General features: G+C 45.4%; 2 protein-coding genes across 2 annotated transcripts in view; one reads left to right on the top strand and one right to left on the bottom strand.

The window, feature by feature from the left end:
- LOC135561961 (phosphopentomutase-like) overlaps positions 1-19780 on the bottom strand; it is a 114833-nt gene that overhangs the window by 27192 nt on the left and 67861 nt on the right. The gene's annotated exons all lie outside the window — the stretch shown is intronic.
- LOC135561939 (phosphopentomutase-like) lies at positions 37-6284 on the top strand. Its single transcript, XM_065004472.1, has 5 exons — positions 37-204; positions 1637-1783; positions 2572-2695; positions 3299-3308; positions 5547-6284. The coding sequence occupies exons 1-5, from the start codon at positions 37-39 to the stop codon at positions 5647-5649; spliced, it is 552 nt and encodes a 183-aa protein (XP_064860544.1). The 3' UTR covers positions 5650-6284.

The following is a 19780-nucleotide window of genomic DNA, read 5'->3' as shown; positions in this document are numbered from 1 at the left end:
CCCTCAAGTTGTGTTGCAGGGTACATGTGGTTAAAGATGGGGGTCAGTCCTCTCGCCCTGGTTGTGTTGCAGGAGTACATGTGTGGTCTCGCCGTGCTGGATAAAGACGGGGCTCAGGTGCGGCAGCCATCGCTGGGAGATGACATCATACCTGGCCGCGAAGAACATCACGTTGTCACAACAACTCACTGCTGTCTACGAGGAGTGGGTCTCACACACACACACACACACACTTCACACACTGTCACAACAACACACACACACTGTCACAACAACACACACACACACACTGTCACAACAACACACACACACACACACTGTCACAACAACACACACACACTGTCACAACAACACACACACACACACTGTCACAACAACACACACACACTGTCACAACAACACACACACACACACACACTGTCACAAATAACACACACACTGTCACAACAACACACACACACACACTGTCACAAATAACACACACACACACTTCACACACTGTCACAACAACACACACACACACACTGTCACAACAACACACACACACTGTCACAACAACACACACACACACACTGTCACAACAACACACACACACACACACACTTCACACACTGTCACAACAACACACACACACACACACACTGTCACAACAACACACACACACACACTGTCACAACAACACACACACACACACACACTCTGACACACTGTCACAACACAACACACACACACACACTGTCACAACAACAAACACACACACACACACTGTCACAACAACAACACACACACACACACACACTGTCACAACAACACACACACACACTGTTACAACAACAACACACACACACACACACTGTCACAACAACAACACACACACACACACACTGTCACAACAACACACCTCACCAGATATTTATTTGACCGTTATGTTAGATATGTATGTATATGTATATTCCAGAGCCCAATGTGCTTTACACCCTCTCTCTCTCTCTCTCTCTGTCTCTCTCTCTCTCTCTGTCTCTCTCTGTCTCTGTCTCTCTGTCTCTCTCTGTCTCTCTCTCTCTCTGTCTCTCTGTCTCTGTCCTCTCTGTCTCTCTCTCTCTCTGTCTCTCTCTCTCTCTGTCTCTCTCTCTCTGTCTCTCTCTCTCTGTCTCTCTCTCTCTGTCTCTGTCTCTGTCTCTCTCTCTCTGTCTCTCTCTCTGTCTCTGTCTCTCTCTCTCTGTCTATGTCTCTCTGTCTCTCTCTCTCTCTGTCTCTCTCTCTCTCTCTCTCTGTCTCTCTCTCTCTGTCTCTCTCTCTCTCTCTTGTCTCTCTCTGTCTCTCTCTCTGTCTCTCTCTCTCTCTCTTGTCTCTCTCTGTCTCTCTCTCTCTGTCTCTCCCTCATCCCCCCCTTCTCTCCCCTCCTCTCTCTCTCTCTCTCTCTCTCTCTCTGTCTCTCCCTTTCCCCTCCCCTCTTCTCTCCCCTCTCTCTCTCTCTCTCTCTGTCTCTCCCTCACTCCCCCTCTTCTCTCTCCTCTCTCTCTCCCCTCTCCTCCCCCCCTCTCCCCTCTCCTCTCCCCCTCTCTCCCCTCTCCTCTCACTCCAGGTATGGGTACCACATCACTAAGAACTCCCCTACTTCATCTGTCATGACCAGGCAGTGATCCGGGCCATGTTTGACCGGCTGCGTCACTACGGTAACCAGGAGGATGTGTCGTACCCCAGGCAGTGTGGAGGCGTGGCCATCACCGCTGTACGAGACCTCACTACTGGATACGACAGCAGCCAGGCGGACAACAAGGCTGTGAGGAGATAAACACTCTACCTCTCTCTCTCTCTCTACCTCCCTCGCTCTCTCTACCTCCCCCTCTCTCTCTACCTCCCTCGCTCTCTCTCCACCTGCCTCGCTCTCTCTCTACCTGCCTCGCTCTCTCTCTGCCTCCCTCGCTCTCTCTCTACCTCCCTCGCTCTCTCTCTACCTCCCTCGCTCTCTCTGCCTCCCCTCTCTCTCTACCTCCCTCGCTCTCTCTACCTCCCCCTCTCTCTCTACCTCCTCGCTCTCTCTCTACCTCCGCTCGCTCTCTCTCCACCTGCCTCGCTCTCTCTACCTGCCTCGCTCTCTCTCTCTGCCTCCCTCGCTCTCTCTCTACCTCCTCGCTCTCTCTCTACCTCTCCTCGCTCTCTCTGCCTCCCTCTCTCTCTACCTCCCTGGCTCGCTCTCTACCTGCCTCGCTCTCTCTCTTGCCTCCTCGCTCTCTCCTCTACCTCCTCGCTCTCTCTCTACCTCCCTCCTCGCTCTCTCTGCCTCCCCTCGCTCTCTCTCTCTGCCTCCCTCGCTCTCTCTGCCTCCCTCGCTCTCTCTCTGCCTCCTCGCTCTCTCAACACCTCCCCTGGCTCTCTCTACCTCCCTCGCTCTCGCTCTCCTCCACCTCCCCTCCTCCCCCAGTAGTCCAGATGGTCTCCTTTTAATCTCTCCCCCCCAGGTCCCTCCTCCTCCCCCAGTAGTCAGATGGTCTCCTTTATTCTCTCCCCCCCAGGTCCTCCCCTCCTCCCCCAGTAGTCAGATGGTCTCCTTTATTCTCTCCCCCCCAGGTCCTCCCCTCCTCCACCAGTAGTCAGATGATCACATTTAGTTTCTCTAACGGGGGCGTGGCCACCATGAGGACCAGCGGAACGGAACCCAAGATCAAGTACTACACTGAGCTGTGTGCTGCCCTGCAACAGGTATAAACACACTATATACTACACTGAGCTGTGTGCAACAGGTATAAACACACTATATACTACACTGAGCTGTGTGTGGCCGCAACAGGTATAAACACACTATATACTACACTGAGCTGTGTGCTGCCCCCGCAACAGGTATAAACACACTATATACTACACTGAGCTGTGTGTTGCCCTGCAACAGGTATAAACACACTATATACTACACTGAGCTGTGTGCTGCCCCGCACACTATATACTACACTGAGCTGTGTGTTGCCCCCAGCAACCGTATAAACACACTATATACTACACTGAGCTGTGTGCTGCCCTGGCAACCGGTATAAACACACTATATACTACACTGAGCTGTGTGCTGCCCCGGCAACAGGTATAAACACACTATATACTACACTGAGCTGTGTTTGCAGCAGGTATAAACACACTATATACTACACTGAGCTGTGTGTTGCCCCCGGCAACAGGTATAAACACACTATATACTACACTGAGCTGTGTGTGCAACAGGTATAAACACACTATATACTACACTGAGCTGTGTGTTGCAACAGGTATAAACACACTATATACTACACTGAGCTGTGTGCTGCCCCCGGCAACCGGTATAAACACACTATATACTACACTGAGCTGTGTGTGCACTATACTACACTGAGCTGTGTGTTGCCCCTGGCAAACCGGTAAACACACTATATACTACACTGAGCTGTGTGTTGCAACAGGTATAAACACACTATATACTACACTGAGCTGTGTGTTGCCCCCGCAACAGGTAAACACACTATATACTACACTGAGCTGTGTGTTGCAACAGGTATAAAACACACTATATACTACACTGATGTGTGTTGCCCCTGGCAACCGGTATAAACACACTATATACTACACTGAGCTGTGTGTTGCCCTGGCAACAGGTATAAACACAGCTGTGTGTTGAAACAGGTATAAACTGATACAACAGGTATAAACACACTGAGCTGTGTGCTGCCCCGGCAACAGCTATAAAACACACACACAATACGTACACATACTCTATATGCACACACACAGCAGTGCTCTAGCAGATGTGAAACTTAACTCTTTCCATCTCTCCTTTCTCTCCTCCTCCCTCCATCTCCCCTCCCTGCCATCTCTCTCCTCCATCTCTCTCTCTTTCCTCCTCCCTCCATCTCCTCCATCTCTCTCTCCTCCTCCATCTCTCTAATCCTCTCTCCATCTCTCTCTCCTCCATCTCTCTCTCCTCTCTCCATCTCTCTCCTCCTCCCTCCATCTCTCTCCTCCTCCCTCCATCTCTCTTTTCCCTACATCTCCCCTCCCTCCATCTCTCTCCTCCTCCCTCCATCTCTTTCCTCCTCCCTCCATCTCTCTCCTCCTCCCTCCATCTCTTTCCTCCATCTCTCTCTCCTCCATCTCTCTCTTTTTCCTCCTCCCTCCCTCCATTTCTCTCCTCCTCCATCTCGCTCTCCTCCTCCCTCCATCTCTCCTCCTCCCTCCATCTCTTTCCTCCCATCTCTCTCTCCTCCATCTCTCTCCCTCCATCTCTCCTCCATTTCTCTTTCTCCTCTCTCTCCTCCCTCCATCTCTCCTCCCCATCTCATCTCTCTCCATCCATCTCTCTTTTTCCTCCTCCTCCCCATTTCTCTCCTCCTCCATCTCTCTCCTCCTCTCTCCATCTCTCTCCTCCTCCATCTCTCTCTCTTTCCTCCTCCCTCCATCTCTCTCTTTCCTCCATCTCTCTCCTCCCTCCCTCCATCTCTCCTCCTCCATCTCTCTCTCTCCATCTCTCTCCTCCCCTCCATCTCTCTCCTCCCTCCTCCATCTCTCTCCTCCCCTCCATCTCTCTCTTCTCCTCCATCTCTCATCCTCCCTCCATCCCCTTCTCTTCTCCTCCATCTCTCTCTTCTCCTCCATCTCTCTCTCCTCCATCTCTCTCTTCTCCATCCTCTCTTCTCCTCCATCTCTTCTCCTCCTCCATCTCTCTCCTCCATCCATCTCTCCCTCCTCCATCTCTCTCTTCTCCTCCATCTCCATCTCTCCTCCATCTCTCTCTCCTCCGCCATCTCTCTCCTCCTCCATCTCTCCTCCTCCATCTGTCTCTCCTCCCTCCTCTCTCTCTCCTCCCTCCATCTCTCCTCCTCCATCTCTCATCCTCCCTCCATCTCTCCTCCTCCATCTCTCTCTCCTCCCTCCTTCTCTCCTCCCTCCTTCTCTCCTCCCTCCTTCTCTCCTCCTCCATCTCTCTCCTCCATCTCTCCCTCCATCTCTCTCTCTCCATCTCTCTCCATCCATCTCTCTCCTCCTCCATCTCTCTCTCCTCCTCCTCCATCTCTCTCTCCTCCATCTCATCTCCTCCTCCATCTCTCTCTCCTCCCCTCCATCTCTCTCCTCCTCCATCTCTCCTCCTCCATCTCTCTCTCCTCCTCCCTCCATCTCTCTCTCTCCCTCCTCCTCCATCTCTCCCTCCTCCTCCATCTCTCCTCCTCCATCTCTCCTCCTCCATCTCTCTCTCCTCCTCCATCTCTCCTCCTCCTCCATCTCTCTCTCCCTCCTCCTCCATCTCTCCATCCTCCATCTCTCTCTCCTCCTCCATCCTCTCCTCCTCCCTCCATCTCTCTCCCTCCCTCCTCCATCTCTCTCTCCTCCTCCTCCATCTCTCTCTCCATCTCTCTCCTCCATCTCCATCTCTCCTCCTCCTCCATCTCTCTCTCCTCCTCCTCCATCTCTCTCTCCTCCTCCTCCATCTCTCTCTCCTCCTCCTCCATCTCTCTCTCCTCCTCCTCCATCTCTCTCTCCTCCTCCTCCATCTCTCTCCTCCTCCTCCATCTCTCTCTGTGTCTCAGTGATGTTGCAGGTTTACAGAAGGAGTTAGATGACCTGGTTAATGCCATCGTAGAGGACTTCTTCCAGCCCCAGAAGAATAACCTGCTGTCCAAGCCTGAGTAACACACATCAGTGGCTTGTCAAGACAAAGACCCGCGCTGGTTTGACTTCCTGATCAAGATTCCCTTTCACACACATTCTAGAACTCACACACATTGTAGAACTCACACACACACACACACATTCTAGAACTCACACACACACACACATTCTAGAACTCACACACATTCTAGAAGTCTTTAATGGGTTGTACCTGGAGCTCTAAGTCTTATCTACTAGCTGGAGTGCTGTGTATTTGACCAAACACACAGGGTTACTAACTGTCGTTCAGGGTTTTAACTCCAACCCTGTTTGATAAGGAGGAGGAGTAGTACTACCACTAGGCTCCCGAGTGACGCAGCGGGTCTGTCACTGCATCACTACAGACCCTGGTTCGATTCCAGGCTGTATCACAACCGACCGTGATTGGGAGGTCCCATAGGACGGCGCACAATTGGCCCGGCGTCGTCCGGGTTTGGCCGGTGGTAGGCCGTCATTGTAAATAAGAATTTGTTCTTAATTGACTTGCCTGGTTAAATAATTGTTTTTTTTTAAATACTGATACCACTGCCTCCTCCTCAATAACCAGCCTCCTCTGTAACCATTACTGCATAATGTTTCAAGAACAACAATAAAGATGTGATTTTTAAAAGGAAAAACCTGTTCATTTGGTCATTTAATTATACTTTTTGACTACAATCTGCCGAGAGAATAGATATTGTAAAATGTGTAATATGAAAAACAGTGATTTTAACTACATCATGTCATTCCTGTGTAAATTCCAAGCCTGTGTTCTAGTCCTGTCAGATTACGGGTGCGTTCCAGGCTGACTACTAATGGAGGCTGTGTTCTAGTCCTGTCAGATTACGGGTGCGTTCCAGGCCGACTACTAATGGAGGCTGTGTTATAGTCCTGTCAGATTACGGGTGCGTTCCAGGCCGACTACTAATGGAGGCTGTGTTACAGTCCTGTCAGATTACGGGTGCGTTCCAGGCCGACTACTAATGGAGCCTGTGTTACAGTCCTGTCAGATTACGGGTGCGTTCCAGGCCGACTACTAATGGAGCCTGTGTTATAGTTGTCAGATTACGGGTGCGTTCCAGGCCGACTACTAATGGAGCCTGTGTTATAGTCCTGTCAGATTCACGGGTGCTTCCAGGCCGACTACCAATGCTGTGTGATTAGATTACGGTGCGTTCCAGGTGATTTTGGAGGCTGTGTTGTAGTCCTTCATTATCATGTTTATGTTTGTAGTGCTTTTACATTAAAATGCCCTTTGTGTGTGTTTCAGATGCTGTAACAGGCCGAACAAATGGAGGCTGTGTTAACCTGCTCAGTCCATGATGGTAGTGACTGTCAGTCCTGTCAGTCGGCCTGGAGGCCGACTACCACGGAGGCTGTGTTATAGTCTTCAGTTGTTGTGTATACATGAGGCTGGTTATAGACTGTCCAGATTACTGTAGGCCGATCACTAATGGAGGCTTATTTATTCACATTAATCAAATACTTCAGTTGTTGTGTATACATGATGGTAAGGCCGATATAATACTTCAGTTGTTGTGTATACATGATGGTAGGCCCAGCATAATACTTCAGTTGTTCCTGTATTTGATGGTAGTACTTAATACTTCAGTTGTTGTGTATACATGATGGTAGTGACCTGTCCAGTACTGTAGATCACTTAGTAATGGAGGCTTATTTATTCACATTAATCCAGGCCGACTACTAATGGAGTTGTTGTAGTCCTACATGATGGTAGTAATATAATGGAGGCTTCAGTTGTTGTGTATAGGCATGATGGGAGGCTGTGTTATAGTCCTTCAGTTACGGGTGCGTGGCCGACTACTAACGGAGGCTGTGTTATGTCCTGTCAGATACTATAGGCCGACTACTTCGGGCTGTGTTGTAGTCCTACAGATGACGGTGGTAGGCCGACTATAATGGAGGCTTCAGTTGTTGTGTATACATGGAGGCTGTGTTGTACTGTAATACTTCAGTTGTGGAGGCTGTGTTATAGTCCTGTCATGGGTGATTCCACTACTAATGGAGGCTGTACAGTTGTTGTGTATACATGATGGTAGTCCTGCAAGACTTCAGTTGTTGTGGTATACTAATGGAGGCTAGTACTATAGTCCTTCAGTTACGGGTGTGTAGGCCGACTACATGGAGGCTGTAATATAATACTTCAGTTACGGGTGTGTATACATGAGGCTGGTAGTACTATAATACTTCAGTTGTTGTGTTGTAGTTCTGTCAGATGGGTAGTACTATAATACTTGTTGTAGTCCTGTCACATGATGGTAGTAATATAATAGGTTCAGTTGTTGTGTATACATGAGGCCGTAGTACTATAATACTGTCAGTTGGTGCTGTCCAGGCCGACTACTAATGAGGCTGGTAGTCCTGTCAATTAATACTTCAGGCTTGTTGTCCCGTATAATACGGGTGCGTAGGCCGACTATAATGGAGCTTCAGTTGTCCTGTCAGATACATGATGGTAGTACTATAATGGAGGCTGTGTTGTTATTCTGTATACATGATGGCCGTACTATAATGGAGGCTTCAGTTGTAGTTCTGTCAGACACGGGTGATGGTAGGCCTATAATAGGCTTCAGTTGTTGTGTCATACATGATGGTAGTACTATAATAGGCTTCAGTTATAGTCCTGTGTATACATGATGGTAGTACTACTAATGGCTTCAGTTGTTGTGTTCTACATGAATGGTAGTAATATAATACCTTCAGTTGTTGTGTATACATGCTGGTAGTAATTAATACTTCAGTTGTTGTGTATTATCATGATGGTTTAGTAATTTACATTAAATGCCCTTGTTGTTTCAATGCTGTAACACTGAACAAAACAACTAATAAAAGTCCCATGTTGTTGTGTATACATGATGGTAGTAATATAATACTTCAGTTGTTGTGTATACATGATGGTAGTGACTGTCCAGTACTGTAGATCACTTAGTAACCATTATTTATTCACATTAATCAAATACTTCAGTTGTTGTGTATACATGATGGTAGTAAGTATACTACTTCAGTTATTGTGTATACATGATGGTAGTGACTGTCCAGTACTGTAGTTGTTGTGTAACATATTTAGTAATTAATCAAATACTTCAGTTGTTATTAGCCATGATGGTAGTGACTGTCCAGTACTGTAGATCACTTAGTAACCATTATTTATTCACATTAATCAAATACTTCAGTTGTTGTGTATACATGATGGTAGTAATATAATACTTCAGTTGTTGTGTATACATGATGGTAGTAATATAATACTTCAGTTGTTGTGTATACATGATGGTAGTACTATAATACTTCAGTTGTTGTGTATACATGATGGTAGTAATATAATACTTCCAGTTAGTGACTGTGTACTGTAGACTACTTTAGTAACCATCATTTATTCACATTATAAAATACTTCAGTTGTTGTGTATACATGATGGTAGTAATATAATACTTCAGTTGTTGTGTATACATGATGGTAGTAATATAATACTTCAGTTGTTGTGTATACATGATGGTAGTACTATAATACTTCAGTTGTTGTGTCATGATGGTAGTACTATAATACTTCAGTTGTTGTATACATTTTATAGTAATATAATACTTCAGTTGTTGTGTATACATGATGGTAGTAATAATACTTCAGTTGTTGTGTATACATGATGGTAGTACTATAATACTTCAGTTGTTGTGTATACATGATGGTAGTAATATAATACTTCAGTTGTTGTGTATACATGATGGTAGTACTATAATACTTCAGTTGTTGTGTATACATGATGGTAGTAATATAATACTTCAGTTGTTGTGTATACATGATGGTAGTAATATAATACTTCAGTTGTTGTGTATACATGATGGTAGTAATATAAATACTTCAGTTGTTGTGCATACATGATGGTAGTAATATAATACTTCGGTTATTGTGTATACATGATGGTAGTGACTGTCCAGTACTGTAGATCACTTAGTAATACTTCAGTTGTTGTGTATACATGATAATCAAATACTTCAGTTGTTGTGTATACATGATGGTAGTAATATAATACTTCAGTTGTTGTGTATACATGATGGTAGTAATATAATACTTCAGTTGTTGTGTATACATGATGGTAGTAATATAATACTTCAGTTGTTGTGTATACATGATGGTAGTAATATAATACTTCAGTTGTTGTGTATACATGATGGTAGTAATATAATACTTCAGTTGTTGTGTATACATGATGCAGTAGTACTATAATACTTCAGTTGTTGTGTATACATGATGGTAGTAATATAATGCTTCAGTTGTTGTGTATACATGATGGTAGTAATATAATACTTCAGTTGTTGTGTATACATGATGGTAGTAATAAAATACTTCAGTTGTTGTGTATACATGATGGTAGTAATATAATTTCAGTTGTTGTGTATACATGATGGTAGTAATATAATACTTCAGTTGTTGTGTATACATGATGGTAGTAATATAATACTTCAGTTGTTGTGTATACATGATGGTAGTAATATAATACTTCAGTTGTTGTGTATACATGATGGTAGTAATATAATAACTTCAGTTGTTGTGTATACATGATGGTAGTAATATAATACTTCAGTTGTTGTGTATACATGATGGTAGTAATATAATACTTCAGTTGTTGTGTATACATGATGGTAGTACTGTATAATACTTATTTATTCAGTTGTTGTGTATACATGATGGTAGTAATATAATACTTCAGTTGTTGTGTATACATGATGGTAGTGATATAATACTTCAGTTGTTGTGTATATTACTACATTCAGAAAGTATTCACACCCTCCTTTGGCCTTTAGACACATTCTGTTGTTTACAAATAATGATAATAATAATAATAATAATAATAATAACAACAACAACAACAACAACAACAACAACAACAACAACAACAACAACAACAATAATAATAATAATAATAATAATAATAATGATAATGATAATGATAATAATAATAATAATTAATAAATTAACAAAGAGGAAATCAAATGGATTGAATTGTCATTTTTCTCGATCAACAATCAACACAAAAATATTCTCTCAAAAATGGTAGAAGAAAGAAAATCGGAACATTTATTACAAATGAATGAAAACTACACCACTAATATACCTTTGATTATTAGATACGTATTCACCCTCCCTCCTTCCTCCTGAGTCAATACATGTTAGAAAACCCATTGGCAGTGATTACAGCTGGGAGTCTTTCTGGGTAAGTCTCTAAGGGCTCTCTAGGAGCTGGGGAGTCTTCTTGGGTAAGTCTCTAGGAGTCATTACAGCTGGGAGTCTCCTTGGGTAAGTCTCTAAGAGTCATTACAGCTGGGAGTCTTCTTGGGTAAGTCTCTAAGAGTGATTACAGCTGGGAGTCGTCTTGGGTAAGTCTCTAAGAGTCATTACAGCTGGGAGTCTTCTTGGGTAAGTCTCTAAGAGTCATTACAGCTGGGAGACTTCTTGGGTAAGTCTCTAAGAGTCATTACAGCTGGGAGTCTTCTGGGTAAGTCTCTAAGAGTCATTACAGCTGGGAGTCTTCTTGGGTAAGTCTCTAAGAGTGATGACAGCTGGTTAGAGTCTTTCTGGGTAAGTCTCTAAGAGTCATGACAGCTGGGAGTCTTTCTGGGTAAGTCTCTAAGAGTCATTACAGCTGGGAGTCTTCCTGGGTAAGTCTCTAAGAGTGATTACAGCTGGGAGTCTTCTTGGGTAAGTCTCTAAGAGTCATTACAGCTGGGAGTCTTCTTGGGTAAGTCTCTACGAGTCATTACAGCTGGGAGACTTTATGGGTAAGTCTCTAAGAGTCATTACAGCTGGGAGTCTTCTTGGGTAAGTCTCTAGGAGTCATTACAGCTGATTAGAGTCTTCTTGGGTAAGTCTCTAAGAGTCATTACAGCTGGAGTCTTCTGGGTAAGTCTCTAAGAGTCTCAGCTGGGAACTTTATGGGTAAGTCTCTAAGAGTCATTACAGCTGGGAGTCTTCTTGGGTAAGTCTCTAGGAGTCATTACAGCTGATTAGAGTCTTCTTGGGTAAGTCTCTAAGAGTCATTACAGCTGGGAGTCTTCTTGGGTAAGTCTCTACGAGTCATTACAGCTGGGAGACTTCTTGGGTAAGTCTCTAAGAGTCATTACAGCTGGGAGTCTTCATGGGTAAGTCTCTAAGAGTCATTACAGCTGGGAGTCGTCTTGGGTAAGTCTCTAAGAGTCATTACAGCTGGGAGTCTTCTTGGGTAAGTCTCTAAGAGTCATTACAGCTGGGAGACTTCTTGGGTAAGTCTCTAAGAGTCATTACAGCTGGGAGTCTTTATGGGTAAGTCTCTAAGAGTCATTACAGCTGGGAGTCTTCCTGGGTAAGTCTCTAAGAGTCATTACAGCTGGGAGTCTTCTTGGGTAAGTCTCTAGGAGTCATTACAGCTGATTAGAGTCTTCTTGGGTAAGTCTCTAAGAGTCATTACAGCTGGGAGTCTTCTTGGGTAAGTCTCTAAGAGTCATTACAGCTGGGAGACTTCTTGGGTAAGTCTCTAAGAGTCATTACAGCTGGGAGTCTTCATGGGTAAGTCTCTAAGAGTCATTACAGCTGGGAGTCTTGGGTAAGTCTCTAAGAGTGATGACAGCTGATTAGAGTCTTTCTGGGTAAGTCTCTAAGAGTCATTACAGCTGGGAGTCTTCCTGGGTAAGTCTCTAAGAGTCATTACAGCTGGGAGTCTTCTTGGGTAAGTCTCTAGGAGTCATTACAGCTGATTAGAGTCTTCTTGGGTAAGTCACACTGTTCAGTCTGGGTCTGATTTATCTCTAGAGAAACTACAACTCCCTACTACATCACACAGTTCAGTCTGGATCTGATTTATGTCTAGAGAAACTACAACTCCCTACTACATCATACTGTTCAGGCTGGATCTGATTTATCGCTAGAGAACTACAACACACAGTTCAGGCTGGATCTGATTTATCGCTCTACACCTCCCTACTACAACACACAGTTCAGGCTGGATCTGATTTATCTCTAGAGAAACTACAACTCCCTAGTTGCACAGTTCAGGCTGGAACTCCCTACTACATCACACAGTTCAGTCTGGATCTGATTTATCTCTAGAGAAACTACAAACTACATCACACAGTCAGTCTGGATCTGATTTATCTACAACTCCCTATCATCACAGTTCAGGCTGGATCTGATTTATCGCTAGAGAAACTACACCTCCCTACTACATCACACAGTTCAGGCTGGATCTGATTTATCTCTAGAGAAACTACAACTCCCTAGTTGCACAGTTCAGGCTGGATCTGATTTATCTCTAGAGAAACTACAACTCCCTAGTTGCACAGTTCAGGCTGGATCTGATTTATCTCTAGAGAAACTACAACTCCCTAGTTGCACAGTTCAGGCTGGATCTGATTTATCTCTAGAGAAACTACAACTCCCTACTACATCAAGCGGAGACCAGGTCATCTACTCCCCTAGACACCTGGGGAGTGTTGGTCAGAGACCAGGTCATCTACTCCCCTAGACACCTGGGGAGTGTTGGTCAGAGACCAGGTCATCAGACACCTGGGAGTCATCATCTACTCCCCTAGACACCTGGGGAGTGTTGGTCAGAGACCAGGTCATCTACTCCCTAGACACCTGGGGAGTGTTGGTCAGAGACCAGGTCATTGGCTGAATGTCCCTAGACACCTGGGGAGTGTTGGTCAGAGACCAGGTGGGGGAGTGTTGGTCAGAGACCAGGTCATCTATTCTCCTAGACACCTGGGGAGTGTTGGTCAGAGACCTGGTCATTGGCTGAATGTCCCTAGACACCTGGGGAGTGTTGGTCAGAGACCAGGTCATCTACTCCCTAGACACCTGGGAGTGTTGGTCAGGAGACCAGGTCATCTACTCCCCTAGACACCTGGGGAGTGTTGGTCAGAGACCAGGTCATCTACTCCCTAGACCCCTGGGGAGTGTTGGTCAGAGACCAGGTCATCTACTCCCCTAGACACCTGGGGAGGTCATCTCACTCCCCTAGACACCTGGGGAGTGTTGGTCAGAGACCTGGTCATTGGCTGAATGTCCCTAGACACCTGGGGAGAGTTCGTCAGAGACCTGGTCATTGGCTGAATGTCCCTAGACACCTGGGGAGTGTTGGTCAGAGACCAGGTCATCTACTCCCTAGACACCTGGGGAGTGTTGGTCAGAGACCAGGTCATCTACTCCCCTAGACACCTGGGGAGTGTTGGTCAGAGACCAGGTAATCTACTCCCTAGACACCTGGGGAGTGTTGGTCAGAGACCAGGTCATCTACTCCCCTAGACACCTGGGGAGTGTTGGTCAGAGACCTGGTCATTGGCTGAACGTCCCTAGACACCTGGGGAGTGTTGGTCAGAGACCAGGTAATCTACTCCCCAGACACCTGGGAGTGTTGGTCAGAGACCTGGTAATCTACTCCCTAGACACCTGGGGAGTGTTGGTCAGAGACCAGGTCATCTACTCCCCTAGACACCTGGGAGTGTTGGTCAGAGACCAGGTCATCTACTCCACCTGGGGAGACCAGGTCATCTACTCCCTAGACACCTGGGGAGTGTTGGTCAGAGACCTGGTCATCTACTCCCCTAGACAATTATCTCTCATTCCTCTCTCTAAATGTGTGCACTTGTTCACTTCCCTGTCCTCTTTATGGCAGAATGTTAAAATTAGGTGACAACAAGACACGATTACACGCACCGATTTGGTGGAACGCCCCCATATAGATGAATATATATGTCAGAGGACGTATTGTTTCGGGTGAGCCTACGCTACCCTATAACCACACCGTCCCTACATGAAAGACCGCTGTAAAGAAACCTCGACCTAAAGTGGATTTTGCCTTTTTCGCCTGTTTCTCTTTTAAAGAACCGAAAATTGCTAACGCTTCGAACACACCGACAGTGTTATGGCATTTTTCGTTCATTCCTATTGAACTCGCTAGTCTGGATAAGAGCGTCTGATACATTTTATAAAAAGATCAAGAATATGATAACTTTTTAAGCCTACTCTGCACTTGTTTAGAGACACGAGCGAGGCAAAAAATAGAGAGAAAGAAAGAGGCAGCGGTCGTCCTGCGTTCTATTTATATCTCCCGTCCAGGGGACCGGCAGACCTTCCAAACTGACAGAATATCGCGCGCGTGTGTGTGTGTGTGTGTGTGAGAGAGAGAGAGAGAGAGAGAGAGAGAGAGAGAGAGAGAGAGAGAGAGAGAGAGAGAGAGAGAGAGACTGTCACCAAACAGCTCGACTGAGTTTGGTAGCCTTTACTGCACGGACCACACACACACTCTCCACAATGCCGCATCGGCCCAGCACGTCACCTACATCGAGCTAACCAAGTGCCGAGAAAAGGTGAGACGGCACCGGGTACGTCTCCAGGAAAGTGTCGGTTCGTTACAGAGATCATTGAGGAAGTCCGGAAGATGTTGATATAAGGACTTCTTCATCTGATATGATCTTTATTTTACTGAAGTCCGAACTTATTAACGCGCGACACGGTGCGTAAATTTATCCCGATCGTGCGTAAAAGGATATTGTTGATTAGTTTTTTCTCCCGACGCGTTCCGCTTGCGTTTATTGATGTCTGTTTCTATACAGTTAGAATGTCATGTTTATTTGTTTCTATACATTGTTTATCTGATAGGTAGGCAGCATCATTTCATAGAACATTTGGTAAATTCACTATTTCCTGATAACATTGCGGTTTGGACATTCGCGCCTCATCTCTCTTTATAACAAACCATTATATTGCAGTTTATAACGCTTATTCCATCGGTCTGATTTTGAAACAATGAAACCATAAAATTAGTATAGTTGGAACAGTCAGCTGACATTTAGCGAGAGAACTATTCCTGACTAGGCCCCCACCGGCACGTCTGGGGGTGCGTCCAGAATGGCTCCTGGTCGAAAGTAGTTCACTAGATAGGGAATATTTGGGTTCTATTTGCGACGTAACCTGTTGCTATAGAACAAGATTGAACTTGAGGGAGACCTCCAAGGAGTCCAAATGTCACCTCGTTTCCTATGCGCAGCTGAGCAAGAATACACACACACACACACACACACACACACACACACACACACACACACACACACACACTGTGTATTATTGGTTACTTCACCTTGTAGCTGTGTAGAGGTTGGTAGTGAAGTAGGCCTTGTAGAGGTTGGTAGTGAAGTAGGCCTTGTACCTGTGTAGAGGTTGGTAGTGAAGTAGGCCTTTTAGCTGTGTAGAGGTTGGTAGTGAAGTAGGCCTTGTAGCTGTGTAGAGGTTGGTAGTGAAGTAGGCCTTGTAGCTGTGCAGAGGTTGGTAGTGAAGTAGGCCTTGTATCTGTGTAGAGGTTGGTAGTGAAGCAGGCCTTGTAGCTGTGTAGAGGTTGGTAGTGAAGTAGGCCTTGTAGCTGTGCAGAGGTTGGTAGTGAAGTGGGCCTTGTAGCTGTGTAGAGGTTGGTAGTGAAGTAGGCCTTTGTAGCTGTGTGTAGAGGTTGGTAGTGAAGTAGGCCTTGTAGCTGTGTAGAGATTGGCATGGTAGTAGGCTCTTGTGTACCTGTGTAGAGGTTGGTAGTGAAGTAGGCCTTTAGCTGTGTAGAGGTTAGTGAAGTGGGCCTTGTAGCTGTGTAGAGGTTGGTAGTGAAGTAGGCCTTGTAGCTGTGCAAGAGGTTGGTAGTGAAGCAGGCCTTGTATCTGTGTGAGGTTGGTAGTGAAGTAGGCCTTGTAGCTGTGTAGAGGTTGGTAGTGAAGTAGGCCTTGTAGCTGTGTAGAGTTGGTAGTGAAGTGGGCCCCTTGTAGCTGTGTGAGGGTTAGAAGTGGGCCTTGTAGCTGTGTAGAGGTTGGTAGTGAAGTAGGCCCTTGTAGCTGTGTAGAGGTTGGTAGAAGTAGGCCTTGTAGCTGTGTAGAGGTTGGTGATGAAGTAGGCCTTGTAGCTGTGTGGAGGTTGGTAGTGAAAGCAGGCCTTGTAGCTGTGTAGAGATTGAGTATGAAGTAGGCCCTTGTAGCTGTGTAGAGGTTGGTAGTGAAGTAGGCCTTGTAGCTGTGTAGAGGTTAGTGGTGAAGTAGGCCTTGTAGCTGTGTAGAGGTTGGTAGTGAAGTAGGCCTTGTAGCTGTGTAGAGGTTGCAGAAGTAGGCCTTGTAGCTGTGTAGAGGTTGGTAGTGAAGTAGGGCCTTGTAGCTGTGTAGAGGTTGGTAGTGAAGTAGGCCTTGTAGCTGTGTAGAGGTTGGTAGTGAAGTAGGCCTTGTACCTGTGTAGAGGTTGGTAGTGAAGTAGGCCTTGTAGCTGTGTAGAGGTTGCAGTGAAGCAGGCCTTGTAGCTGTGTAGAGGTTGGTAGTGAAGTAGGCCTTGTAGCTGTGTAGAGGTTGGGTAGTGAAGTGGCCTTGTAGCTGTGTAGAGGTTGGTAGTGGAAGTGGCCTTGTAGCTGTGTAGAGGTTGAGTAGTGAAGAGGCCTTGTAGCTGTGTAGAGGGTTGGGTAGTGAAGTAGGCCTTGTAGCTGTGTAGAGGTTGGTAGTGAAGTAGGCCTTGTAGCTGTGTAGAGGTTGGTAGTGAAGTAGGCCTTGTAAAGTAAATCTTATGAAACGTCTATTCTATTGTTGTTTAGACAATTCAGACACTGTTTTCAACCGACAGTAGTTTGTATCACTGACTGTACAGGACTGATTCTCAGTTGTAATCAGACAGCTAGTTTGACCTACAGTACGGCTGGCAGACTCAATAGTGTGTGTGTGTGTGTGTGTGTGTGTGTGTGTGTGTGTGTGTGTGTGTCATGGGGATTTATGTGTGTGTTTACCGACTGTCAGTGTGTGAAGGCTACGCAGGTCTCACACACACCAAGCCAAGAGTTGGTGTATGAGTGTGTGTGTGTGTGTGTGTGCCCACCAAAATAACGGAAACACCAACGTAATGTAAATACCAAGATAAAGGAAACACCAACATATTGTAAACACCAAGATAAAGGGAACACTAACATAATGTAAACACCAAGATAAAGGAAACACCAACATAATGTAAACACCAAGATAAAGGAAACACCAACATAATGTAAAGACCGAGATAAAGGAAACACCAACATAAAGGAAACACCAAGATAAAGGAAACACCAACATAATGTAAACACCAAGATAAAGGAAACTCCAACATAATGTAAAGACCAAGATAAAGGAAACACCAACATAAAGGAAACACCAAGATAAAGGAAACACCAACATAATGTAAACACCAAGATGAAGGAAACCCCAACACCAAGATAAAGGAAACACCAACATAATGTAAACACCGAGATAAAGAAGCACCAATATAATGTAAATACCAGATAAGAAACACTGTTACCAAGACAAAAACACCAATATAAAACACCAACATAGTAAACACTTCCAGATAAGGGAACACAACGTATGTAAACACCAACATAGTATAAGCACCAGATAAAGGAAACACCAACCAATGTAAACACCAAGATGAAGGAAACTAACAACATAATGTAAACACCAAGATAAAGAAACCCCAACGTAATGTAAACACAAGATAAAGGAAACCCCAGCATTATAGTGTGTTAATAAGGTGTTAGGTCACCAGCAACCAGAACGGCTTCAATGCACCTCGACATGGTTCTACAAGGTGGAACTCTCACAGAGGGACGTGACCTCGTTCTTCCACCAGAAGGGTCTGGAACTCTACTGGAGGGACGTGACCTCGTTCTTCCACCAGAGAAGGTCTGGAACTCTGGAGGGACGTGAGCTCGTTCTTCCACCAGAAGGTCTGGAACTCTACTGGAGGGACGTGACCTCGTTCTTCACCAGAAGGGTCTGGAACTCCTTGGAGGGTGACCTCGTTTCTTCCACCAGAAGGGTCTGAGAACTCTACTGGAGGAGGAGCTGTTCTTCCACCAGAAGGGTCTGGAACTCTACTGGAGGATGTGACCTCGTTCTTCCACAGAAAACTACATGTTTTGGTGTTTTGTTGTGAGTGGTGAAACACTGTCTCAGGTGGCTCAGAATCTCCCAAAGTATTCAATTGGGTTGAGATCTGGTGACTTGATACACACACACACACACACACACACACACACACACACACACACACACACACACACACTACACACACACACACACACACACACACACACACACACCCTACACACACACACACACACACACACACACACACACACTACACACACACACACACACACCCTTTAAACCCCCTGTGCTCATTTGAGGTCCCTTTTTCCAAAGCCACTGAGATCTCCTCTTCCAGCATAGTATAGCCTAAATACTGGACAACTGGGAATTTTAATACATGACCCCTAAGCATGATGGGATGTTATTTGCTTAATTAACTCAGGAACCTGCTGCCAGTAATGTGACACCTGACTCAATATTACTTTGTATCATCCTCATTTAGTCGCGTGTTTCCTTTACTCTGGCAGTTACCTGTAGGCCTCGTGTCCTTTCGTGACAGCTGTAAACCCAAATAGAAACAGACAGGTGTTGAAATTCAGAATGGATGTGGCTTCCACTCCTAACCCCGCATGACCTGCTACACTACCCCTCCTGATCACAAATAACACACAGGCTGCAGTACAGACATACTTCAGAAACTCTGTGTAGTGGTATGGTTGTCCCAGTCTTCGTTAACTCTGTGTAGTCTTTTTGTTGTCCCAGTCTTTTAACTCTGTTCTTTGTTGTCAGTCTTTTAACTCTGTGTTTCTTTTGTTGTCCCAGTCTTCGTTAACTCTGTGTAGTCTTTTTGTTGTCCCAGTCTTCGTTAACTCTGTGTAGTCTTTTTGTTGTCCCAGTCTTCATTAACTCTGTGTTGTCTTTTTGTTGTCCCAGTCTTCGTTAACTCTGTGTAGTCTTTTTGTTGTCCCTGTGTTCAGTAACTCTGTGTAATGCTGTGGTTGTCCCCGTGTTCAGTAACTCTGTGTAATGTTGTGGTTGTCCCAATTTTCAGTAACTCTGTGTAATGTTGTGGTTGTCCCAGTTTTCATTAACTCTGGGTAACGTTGTGGTTGTCCCCGTTTTCAGTAACTCTGGGTTACGTTGTGGTTGTCCCAGTTTTCAGTAACTCTGTGTAATGTTGTGGTTGTCCCAGTTTTCAGTAAGTCTGGGTAACGTTGTGGTTGTCCCAGTTTTCAGTA

This window comes from Oncorhynchus nerka, linkage group LG18 (genome assembly GCF_034236695.1).
Source record: "Oncorhynchus nerka isolate Pitt River linkage group LG18, Oner_Uvic_2.0, whole genome shotgun sequence".
NCBI lineage: Eukaryota > Metazoa > Chordata > Actinopteri > Salmoniformes > Salmonidae > Oncorhynchus > Oncorhynchus nerka.
This window is presented reverse-complemented; position numbering and strand designations above follow the sequence as displayed.